The sequence below is a fragment of the Bos mutus genome, chromosome 24 (genome assembly GCF_027580195.1).
Source record: "Bos mutus isolate GX-2022 chromosome 24, NWIPB_WYAK_1.1, whole genome shotgun sequence".
In the NCBI taxonomy this organism is placed as follows: Eukaryota; Metazoa; Chordata; class Mammalia; order Artiodactyla; family Bovidae; genus Bos; species Bos mutus.
The window spans coordinates 52,864,676-52,876,963 of NC_091640.1; the positions used below are offsets into that span (position 1 = coordinate 52,864,676).

Sequence of the window (12,288 nt, forward strand, 5' to 3'; positions counted from 1 at the left end):
ATATGAAGGTTCCTCAAAAAAATTAAAAGCAAATCTGCAGTGAACCACTAATCCCACTTCTGAGTACATATCCAGAAGAACTGAAGTCAGGATCTCAAAGACATAGCTGCCCTCTCATATTCATTACAACAGTAGTCACACAACCCAAATTTCCACTGACAAATGAGCAAAGAAACTGTGGTATGTACACACAATGGAATATTATTCAGCTCTATCACAGAAAAGAAAAAAATACCCTGCCTTTTGCAACAAAATGGATGGGCTGGAGATGCAGTGCTAAGTGAAATGTCAGTCCCAGAAGGGTAAATACCACATGATTCCACATATATGAAGTATCTAAAATTCAAAGTCATGGAAACAAAACAGAATGGTGGTTGCCAGGGGAGAGGGGGAGGGGAAAATGGAGAGTCGTTCGATGGGTATAAAATTAAGGTTTTGCAACACAAATGAGTTTCAGAGATCTGCCGTACGACATAGCACCCATAGGTAACAATACTGTGTTGTGCACTTAAAAACTTGTTTAGAAGGCATCTCATGCCAAGTGTTCTTACCACTAAAAAAAGAGCAAAGGGAAAAAGGGGGTCTTTTGGAAGTGATATATAGGTTTATTACCTTATTTCTAGTGGTGGTATCATAGTTTATGCTTAGGTCTAAATTCATTAAAATGTATACATTAACTATGCACAGCAATTGGTATATTAAGTATACCTCAGTATAGCTAAAAAAATATCCATGATAAGAAAATAAAGCTTTGTCTGTTTTAAAATGTCACCTTTGTAATAATTTTTTATTCATAGACTCCGTTTTATTGATGAGAAATCTTAGGCAAAGAAAGATGGCTAGTAAGTTTTTTAGGTCATGCAGTTAGTAAGTGGCAAAGCAAAAATTTGAATCTAATTCTGCCTAAACTGAACACCTGTATTCTTAACTCTTAAGCTATCAGTAATATGTTATTGACCATAGGCAATGACTATGCAGTTGTGTGAGTATGTAAAGGAACAGTGAAATAACTCAGAGATGGAAAGAGATATATATTGAATAATAAAAATCGAAAATTATCTTGGCGGCTAAAGGAATTAAGTAACTTTAGAAGAGATTAAGTCAAAACTCCCCTGCTTATTTAGGTTTAAAATCCTAGTTAATACTTTCATTAGTCCAACTCTGAAAACACATCTCAGATAACAACTTCAAGAAATATACACAGAAAATAGCTTTTGCTTACAGATTGGTTTCCTTCTATCCCGTCTCCAGTGAATGAATGAATGAATGAATCCATCTATCCATCCATCACTGGAGTGTTTCAAATGAGAAAATAATTTGCAAATATTAGGTATCTTTATGTCTATCAAATGTCTAATTTTATAAATTATTTGTGAAAGCAGTTTTGCCATTTGATTCTCAAAAGAACACCCTAAGATAGAAATGCAGGTATTATTACCTAATAACTATATATGAGAAAGTGAGATTAAAGGAGACCCGGGTTCAGTCCCTGTGTTGGGAAGATCTCCTGCAGAAGGAAATGGCAACCCACTCCAGTATTCTTGCCTGGAGAATTCCATGAACAGAGGAGCCTGGCAAGCTACAGTCCATGGGATCTCAAAAGAGTCAGACACAACTGAGCAACTAACATGAATACACATAGCCCATCTAAAACTCGTCTGGCCAAGTACCCCTCACAACAAAGAAGCAGGAATTTTGCAGGCTAGAATTCAGGGGAGTGTCCAGACTGACTCTGAAAAGCACACATTTCTGGTTTTGCCTATCGCTGCATACTTCACTTACCTAATCTAGAAGAGAGTCACAGGTTTAATTCTGCTGATAAAGATCTGGTACTGAAGGCACTGAATTTAGATCAGAAGACTTGGGTAAAGATATCTTGAAAGTGGAATTTAACTTCTTTTTAACCCCACTGTGTAAAACTCAAAATTATCTGTAGGTAAAACCACAGTAAAGCAGATTCAATGTAATCTAAAGAATAATTTTATTTAACCAGCAAAACTGTTGGAGTGGATTCCCTCCCTTGGTGAATTTCTTATTCCAGAAATATACTTGCTTTATTTATAGGATCACTTGGTTGGATGAACAGCATTAGATGGGCTGTTTCACTAAGCATTACAATCTCTTTTAATAATGGAATGTTGTATATATCTTTAAATGTTTTCTTATACTAGAATTTCTAGGTGTTATTAGTGAGATTCCACAGCAATATTCTAGAAGAAAATGCAAAATTTTATAAAGTTAAGCTAAAATATAGTATTACAAGAAAAGTTGGCAGGATTTTTAGGATCATCTGGGTACTACTCTGTACAGAGGGTTAAAACTTCACTACTGATATCATAGAAAGATATGAAAAGCTACTTTACTGTGTTTGGTTAGAAAATATGTTCTGATAAGTAGCTGGGTGGGGTGGGGGGTGCCAGGTGAGGCTCCATTGGGGAAACAATGGATGGTCTCTTAACTGCCTTTTAATAGTTACTTCAAATTATTATTCAGGCTATTAGTCAGCTTTCATTTTACTCAAAACTGAGTTAATGATACTGATAGAGCCTAAACTCAAAACATGTAACTTGAATTTTAGCAAAATTATAAAGAGAAATTTGTGTATCTGCTTTATAGTAAGATATTTTAGTTGTGTCCAACTCTTTGCGACCCCACAGATGGTAGCCTACCAGGCTCTGCCATCCATGGGATTTTCCAGGCAAGAATACTGGAGGGGGCTGCCATTTCCTTCTCCAGCAGACCTTCCCAAACCAGGGATCAAACCCAAGTCTCCTGCATTGCAGACAGACGCTTTATCGTCTGAGCCACCAGGGAAGCCCTTTCTATATTTTAGTTAAGTTATGTTAAAATCAGTAAAGTCTGCATGAAACGCATCACTTGTTATAAAGTCAAATGAATGGGACAGAGTATAGGGCATTCAGAAGGATTTCCATTTATGTGTCAAAATATTGCATGTAAGAAGTTGACATGTTCATCAAGGTACGTTGACCAGAGAAACAGAATCAGTGGAGATATATACTAAGAGATTTGTTGCAAGGAATTGACTTAATTGATGGTGATGGTTGGCTGGACAATTCCAAAATTGACGGAGCAGGCCATCAGGAGAAGCAGCTGGAACTCTCAAGCTGAAGCTGCTCCCTACGGTGAAATTTCTTTTTCAGAGAAGCCTCAGTCTGTTCTTAAGATCCTTCACCTGATTAAATCTGGCTCACCAAATTATCTAGGATAATAGCCCTTATATAAAATCAGTGGACTATGGACTTTAGTCATATCTACAAAAATACCTTCCCAGCAACAATAAGTGTTTGATTGAGGGGACTTTAGTCTTACTCCAGTTTACATATAAAACTAACCATCAAAGATGGTATTCCACATCAGTCATTGGAGATAGTGTTGACATAATTGTCCATCCATTTCAAAGAAAAATGAAGTCAAATTTCATCTTAATACAAAAGAGTATATTCTTGATGAAATTAAACTGTTTCAGGTGAGACAACTGTGAAACTCATGAGCTTCAATGATTAGGTAAACAGTACTTCCCCAAATTCTCTTCATATGAGCTTTCTGATTTCCCAGACAGCTCTGTACTCCTTCTGCCTCAGGAATCAACAGCAGTACCCAGGAAAGGGTGCAAAACGTTAACGAATATCAGATTGATGCCATGCTAATTAAGGGACAGGTCAGGGGGAGCACAAGCCAGCTAAAGAAGCTTTTATGTTTAAAAGCATCCATTCACCGCCTTGCTGATGGTGTTGGGTATTGTATTATAACCTAGTATCTCCTTAGTGCTAAGACTTGCTCTAATAAACCTTCCAACAGTTGTTTCTCTTTGTGCCTTCCGCGAGTCAGGCATCGTGGTGACTCTATGGATGTAAACTGAAGCACTCACAGTAAGAGAAACAACAGTACCAACACTATTCTCAACCCATGCCTTCCAATGTATTTTATAAAATTAGACGTATCTTAAGTGGCCAGTATTATATGTGGGTGAGTTTATCAAATTGCCTTCTCTAAAAGTCCTAGTTACTGAAGATGACTGCCTTCAACTGTACCAAATTCATTCTAACCATGGCTTAAAAGCCATCTATTAGTAGCAAGTTAGAATTCTTCTCAGTACCAAGAATTATTCATCCTTCTGTACAAAAATAAACAAATACATAATTTTGTATTTAATAGAAGCATCATTTCTCTAAGAGGCTATTTTATTTATGATTTTTCCTTGGCTCCAAATGTTTGTGCCATTTCAAATGAATGGGGAAAAAAGAGAGATGATATTTTAATTGTTATCAGTGCTGTTCAACTCCTTAAGGTTTAAGAGCTTGTTGGTTTACACCGAGTCCTCAGTGTCTCAGAAAAGTCATATGGTATTCTGAGAGGCATTATTTGTTTTATAAACATGTGTCACATTGATGAGCTATGTTGAAACTCAGATAAAAGGAAAGTTATTCACATTACAAATTTATACATGTCACACTCGGCCATGATGCACAAGGCTTCTCTTATTACCTGTACTCTCTGTGTACCAGAAAATCAGCTCATAGGTCATCACTGAGTACTGCAATCCGTGTCCAAGTTATCACAGAGACAGATTTTCTTCATGCTATAGTATGGAACCTAATGCAAAACAAATATGCCTTGAGATGTTTTCGAGAGATGAAAACCTAGTATTTTCAGCTGAAGTACAGTGGCTTTGGAGTTCTCTTTCTTTGCCCAAAGGAATCACTGACCTTGAATGAATGATGGAGCATAAATTTTTAGATTGACTGTTCTTGATTTATAGGCAGGCTTCTTCTGGACTGTGAGGAAAAATGATCCTTGCTATTTTTGATTATTTCTTCATCGTTCATATTTTATATTCTGCATCTGCCCTGAGGCTGTTTTCAAGGAAACATTTTTGTAAACTGGGAAAAATAAATGAGAATATATGAAAAATAATTTGATTTCTTGCTGTAATCTTCCAACCCTTTTGGCCAAAATAACAGTAATTACCACAACAATCACACAAAATGTAAAGCATGTTTAGTATTGTTGAAATTTTGCTAAAACTTTTAAAACCCATGAAAAATACTTGTTATTCAGTAACTTATTTTTTTTTCCTTCTGTGGAAAATTCTTTCACAGGACTGGAGAAAGGAAGTCAGTACAGTTTTCAGGTGTCAGCCATGACAGTCAATGGCACTGGCCCACCTTCCAACTGGTTCACAGCAGAGACTCCAGAGAATGATCTTGATGGTAAGACCTTTCCCCATCACTGTCACTCTGATATCTGTCTTCTTTGTTACTTCAGCTTCAAAGAATACCTCTAAAAATTTGATGAACTTCCACGTTAGGGATGTTTCTTTTTCCTGTATCTTTAGATGCAAAACAAAACAAATCAAAAAACCCTGAATGGATATAGAGTCTTCAGCAATGCCGTATAAATTATTTATTTATTTTTATTTATTTTTATGTTTTTTATTTTATTTTTAAACTTTACAATATTGTATTGGTTTTGCCAAATATTGAAATGAATCCACACAGGTATACATGTGTTCCCCATCCTGAACCCTCCTCCCTCCTGCCTCCCCATACCATCCCTCTGGGTTGTCCCAGTGCACCAGCCCCAAGCATACAGTATCGTGCATCTAACCTGGACTGGCGACTCGTTTCATACATGATATTATACATGTTTCAATGCCATTCTCCCAAATCTTCCCACCCTCTCCCTCTCCCACAGAGTCCATAAGACTGTTCTATACATCAGTGTCTCTTTTGCTGTCTCATATGCAGGGTTATTGTTACCATCTTTCTAAATTCCATATATATGTGTTAGTATACTGTATTGGTGTTTTTCTTTCTGGCTTACTTCACTCTGTATAATAGGCTCCAGTTTCATCCATCTCATTAGAACTCATTCAAATGAATCCTTTTTAATGGCTGAGTAATACCCCATTGTGTATATGTACCATAGCTTTCTTATCCATTCATCTGCTGATGGACATCTAGGTTGCTTCCATGTCCTGGCTATTATAAACAGTGCTGCAATGAACATTGGGGTACACGTGTCTCTTTCCCTTCTGCTTTCCTCAGTGTGTATGCCTAGCAGTGGGATTGCTGGGTCATAAGGCAGTTCTATTTCCAGTTTTTTAAGGAATCTCCACACTGTTCTCCATAGTGGCTGTACTAGTTTGCATTCCCACCAACAGTGTAAGAGGGTTCCCTTTTCTCCACACCCTCTCCAGCATTTATTGCTTGTAGACTTTTGGATTGCAGCCATTCTGACTGGCATGAAATGGTACCTCATAGTGGTTTTGATTTTCATTTCTCTGATAATGAGTGATGTTGAGCATCTTTTCATGTGTTTGTTAGCCATCTGTATGTCTTCTTTGGAGAAATGTCTATTTAGTTCTTTGGCCCATTTTTTAGTCTTCATAGCAAATCAATTTTTTTCAAAAAATTTGATATGACCTTTATTCTATTTATTTTATTTGAAGTAATGGATCTTAACCATGTTCTTCAGAGTAATGCCTGCAATTTCCGATAATAAGCATAAAATGTAATTATTTTACATAGCTTCTCTGGCTCTTTTATGATACTTCTGCAAATAGCAATATGTATTTTTGACTAGCTTATGATATGATCATTAATGTTTGGCACTTTTTTTACATAAAGGATAGTCTGCCCTATTTTCTTAATTGATAGTTATCTGAAATACTTGTGGATGAGATATTGAGGTTCATATAAAATCACATATCAGTGTGTTCAATATAACAAAATCTTCAAAATTATCAGATGAGAAGTACTTCTTGAAATAAAAAGTATCATGACTAAATATGAGAATAAAATTCAAGAGAAAGGGGTAATGGAAGCAATGGAAATATAAATAGAATAAACAAAAATACAAATAATAAAGTAGAAATATATTCTAGAGAATTACAGATACATGAATTAGAAATTTATAAAAATTGAAAGATACTTGAAAAAGAAGGAAGTTGAAATCAGTAGACTTAAAACTAGGTGATCCAAACTGGGACCAAGAAAAAAGTGGCTAAAAGAATAAACACATGTGTACTGAGAATATGATGGCTACCTAACTAATTGAAAATGGAATTCACGTACTTCTTCAGTGACAGACCTGAAAATACTCAAGTGCCTGGAAACTGACAATTCTGTCTCTCTCTTTTCCTCTCATTTTTCTCTCTCCCTCTCTCCTCTCCATCACCATTTCTCAAATCTGTTCTCCTGTTCTCTTCCTTAGGCTCCTTCTTTCAATTTTCTTCCTCCTTGATCTTTCCTGTCCTCCCTTTATAAATAACTCACTGCCATTCAATTGTTTTAGTATAGTCACAGTCTTGGTTTTACAACATGATTATGCTGGCAGTAAAACAACCAACAAATACTATTTCCACAATACTGATAATCACTGCTATGTAATAGCACATTAATTCAAAGAATATTTATAGAAAGTTTTCCTAACATCAGACATTGTACTGAGCTCTGAGGATATAATAATAAATAAGAAAGATATGATTATTTTCCTTGTGTAGCTTAGAAAGCAGAGAAGGTGATGGCACCCCACTCCAGTGCTCTTGCCTGGAAAATCTCATGGGTGGAGGAGCCTGGTAGGCCGCAGTCCATGGGGTTGCGAAGAGTTGGACACGACTGAGTGACTTCACTTTCACTTTTCACTTTCATGCATTGGAGAAGGAAATGGCAACCCACTCCAGTGTTCTTGCCTGGAGAATCCCAGGGACGGTGGAGCCTGGTGGGCTGCCATCTATGGGGTCGCACAGAGTCAGACACGACTGAAGTGACTTAACAGCAGCAGCTTATAAAGAAACATTCTAAATGAAGTCATAGGGAATCGTCATTGTTATAGTACAAATCTGGTTGAATATTGGCAGTATCCTATAGTTCAACTTAGGATGGATGCCTAAATAGAACCATAGATAGGCAAACAGATGGATATAGAGAAGATTTGTGCTTAAAATTGAGACCTGATGCATCAACAAGAATTATCACTGCAAAGCATACATTAAAAACTGAGGAGAAGGCAAAGTAAATGCAAGTTTGAAGTCAACATAGGTCATAGTACTGCTCTTAGGGTCTGAAATAAAGACCATCAAGGCTGAAACACAGAGATGGCACACAATTACTTTTGCAAGAAAGGCAGATTCTGTGTTTGGCAAGACCAAAATAAGAATTTGAACTTTATCCTAAGAATATCATTAAAGCTATAACCTGCTTTATCCTAAGCAAGCCATGAAATAATTTTTTAAAACTACTGACAATTATGTTTGCATTTTGAAGAAAATACCCTGTTTAAAACCCAAAAAGTGTATTAGAAGTAGACCCTGATGCTGGGAAAAATTGAAGGCTGGAGGAAAAGGGGACGACAGAGGATGAGATGGTTGGATGGCATCACCGACTCGATGGACTTGAGTTTGAGCAAGCTCCAGGAGTTGGTATTGGACAGGGAGGCCTGGCGTGCTGCAGTTCATGGGGTCGCAAAGAGTCGGACACGACTGAGTAACTGAACTGATACATGGGCCAATTCAGGACTACCTTACAATAAAGTACATTGAGCCTTAGAAAATAAATATTATGTAACTTGTCTTAGATAAATCAAGAAGTCACAGAGCTACATCAAGTCACACTTTGCAGAGTGTATACCCTTCAGTAATGGATTAGGGAAGTTTAAATCATGTGTTCATTCTTTCAACATATATTTCTTCTTGAAAGTTTCTCTATACCAGGCATTATTTTAGGTTCTAGGGGCAAAACAATAAACAAAGTCACTATTCTCAAAGAGTATAAATTTTATCAAGGTAGAAATGGTAGTGACAAATGATGTGAAAAAAAGGAAGTATGGCAGAAGGTATAGCAAATGATGAGGGAGTACTCTTTTATGTAGGGATTTGAGAAGATCTCGCACATTAGGAAAACGTGAGCACAGATCTTGAGAAAGTGAGGGAGACAGCCATGCAAATAATTCAGACAAGAGCCTCTGGTGCAGAAGGAATAGCAAGAATAGACATCCAGAGACTGGAGCCCCGTTGGTGTCTGAAGTATGACAAGGAGGTCAGGAGAGCTGGGCCCAAAGTCACGAGAACATGATTGGTCTCATGTAAACAATACAAGGATGGTTAGGATGTGCTATAGGAATAGTTCCTTTCTCTATTTTACTTGAGAAATTACTTTTAACCTTTATATATTGTGTTTTATGCTCTCTTCTCTCCATTGTAGTATATATTGTTATCTTTATTTTTAAAGAGTAAGTTAAGCTAAGAAAATTAAGCTCACTTGATCTCACTCTGCTGTTAACGATGGAGCTGATTCTCAAACCAGGTTGGGTGAGTCAGTGTCCAGTCCAGTTTATCAAAGATAAGTGTCCATGAATCCTGTAGAACTGACCCAGTGATGGTAAAAATAGTGATTCAAGGCAAAAGATTCTAAGAAATGAGGTCATATCATTTACCCAAACTTAAGGGACTATGTCTCTTACTGGAAGGAGTGAAAATAAATGAAGTGGAGGTGCTGAAGTTCCCATAAAATACCCGGGAGGAATGGGATGCTCTGCTGACTTGCGTGCTCCTACTCCTTGCTCTGAATGACTCACACTGTAAGCAGAACCAAATGTAAACTCGCAGCTCCTGGAATGGCACAAGACTCCCACTTAACTACATTCTTTTCATATCCCTTGGATCTAAGTAGACTCCATCTCATACACATCTTTTTTTTTCCATTTATTTTTATTTATTTATTGAATTTCATTTTTGCCTGTGCTGCGTCTTCGTTGCCCTGTGAGGGCTTTCTCTAGCTGCGGTGAGCAGGCTTCTCCTTGCAGTGGCCTCTCTCGTTGAGCAGCACGGGCTCTGGAGTACACAGGCTTCGGTAGCTGCATCGCGTGGGCTCAGTAGTTGTGGCACGTGGGCCTAGTTGCCCTGCAGCATGTGGGATCATCCCAGGCCAAGGATCAACCTGGTGTCCCCTGCATTGCAGGGAGAATTCTTAAGCACTGCACTACGAGGGAAGCCAGTGTCATACATCTGTGCTAATCAAGGGCCTCTATGCGAGCTCATGCATAGAGTCTTGATAAATGCTGTTTCTTTGGATGTTTGAACTGTACCACGTTTTTAGCTTAATAGTATCTCTCTTCTGCATGCAGCATTTCTCCCTATGTTTCTCCTTATTTGAGTACTGATTCAGTACCTATGGTGTGCCAAGTAATGGGCAGTACAAATGTGAAAAACAGGAATAACTCTCTTGAGGCATTAACAATGGCTGCAGTGATTGAGCAGGCTTCATAAGAACAAGGAGTACTTAAAGGAGAAACTTCAGGGAAAGGGGACTGACAGCTAGGATTATAGAGAAGGGTGTGTAGGACAGAATAGTAAACATTCTTCAAAAAGTATGGCTTAAGAAAAAGCACATCTATCATTATTAGCTCAGAATTCGTCCTCACTCCTACTCCTTTACCAACCAGTTATCTTAACACATTTCAACACATTTCATCTGTTGCCTCTTCACTCATTCTTTCACATCTTCATTGGGTTAAAATTGTTTAGACCTTTGGATTAAAATTGTTTAAACAGTTACCGTGAACCATAAGAACTGGCCATGAACATTAGCAATCTGATAAAATGTAAATACAAATTAATAGAAGAAAGCTACTGGAGTCCATACTTCTTGTACATAATGCTGTTATAGTTTATGATTTGAGATAATTAGGGTTTCCCCTGTGGAGCAGTGGTAAAGAATCTGCCTGCAATGGGGAGATGTGGGTTCAATTCCTGGACCGGGAAGATCCCCTGGAGAAGGAAATAGCAAACCACTCCAGTATGCTTGCCTGGACAGTTCCACAGACTGAGGAGTCTGGTAAGCTACAGTCCATTAGGTTGCAAAGAGTTGGACACAATGGAGTGACTGAGTATGCATGCACCTGTTCTATACTCCTTGAGAATCATTAGCCTTTAAAACAGAGTGGAGACTAATAGGGCATTTAACTGTAGAAGTCCGGGCCAGGTGTGTTCCATTTGCTTTGTAAAGCGCTGGTTTCACTTGCTGCACTGAAAGACCGCACATTTGATCCTAAGGCTGTCTCAGCTTCTTGACCCGTGATCTCTGTTCTCTGAGCTACTCCCTGAAACTGAATCTGATTCCTCTTCCTTCCTCCGGTTTTTCTTCATTTGACTGCATCATTCAAATATTAAAAAGTGTAACCTTGGATAAGAATTAAGATTTGGATAAATGGACAAGCCCAGAAGTGATCACTAGTAGCCCCAAAATATGCAGCCTGATGGCTTTCTCTCTATCTGAAAATGTAGAAATAGCATAGAATATGGAATCTATACAGAATCTATAGAATAATCATATACATATATTTAAGCTAGGGGGGTTTTCTTTAAATATTCATCTCAGAGTTTAACTTATTCAAGTAAATGTTTAATTATAAATTGAGATTTAGATGACTTTTATCAAAGTTTTCAAGGCTAAGCTTTCTGAAGTCAGATTTCCATATAGAATGGCTTTGATTTCCTTTAAGCTTTTGGATAAGGAGCAAGCAATCTTTGTGAAAACCACTTGAAATGAGAGGTATTCTTTGCTGTAACCAGAGAAATCTGCGCTGGGAGGGAGGCCCAGTGCTGGACCTGCTAAGTGTGTGTTACTGGATAGCTGTCTCTCTTTGCTTTCGAGTCTCCTTGTGAACTCCAAGCTGTGATTTATTCATTAGGGTGATAACTTTAAGCCTTGCACGTCAGTTCAACAGAAGCAGTGATGCATATAGATAGCTGAAAGCAGTGAAAGCCATTCCCTCTCTTTCTATGACTTCTGTAGTTTCTTTTGCCTTCTCTGTTTGGCTTAAGCAGTGTGAAGATCAATAGTAATATATATTAAGCAACATAAGCAAATTCTGCTTCTTGAATTCTTACATAAGGAAATTATCTGAGGGTGATGGAAGGGTGGTGTGGTGGGAAGCACTGGGCAAAATATATTTAGTGAGGCATTATTTATGATATTCAAATTTAAAAATGACTTTGATATCATACAATAAGAATGTGTGTAAACTGTGTAATGATTATCCAATATAATCTGGCTAGTAAAATAATATGCTTAAATTTAAAAAAAAAAGCACTAATTTGGAGAAATACTCCAGTTCCTTATGGATTACCCTTTTAATTAAGATGTTTTGTTAAAGTAATTATAGAGCCAAACCTCACTGTTTGTTCAGGGTTCCCTAAAAGCATGTTTGCTATTACTAACAGCTGGGAAGTTTTAAAATATTTATTTTGCATCTCAAAATATCAGC

At 37.5% G+C, this 12,288-nt stretch overlaps 1 protein-coding gene across 1 annotated transcript in view; it reads left to right on the top strand.

Annotated features, from left to right (window-relative positions):
* DCC (DCC netrin 1 receptor) overlaps positions 1-12,288 on the top strand; it is an 877,980-nt gene that overhangs the window by 613,556 nt on the left and 252,136 nt on the right. Inside the window, exon 14 of the mRNA XM_070361809.1 lies at positions 5,121-5,231. Coding sequence (XP_070217910.1) covers positions 5,121-5,231 — 111 coding nt within the window. The remainder of the gene's footprint in view (positions 1-5,120; positions 5,232-12,288) is intronic.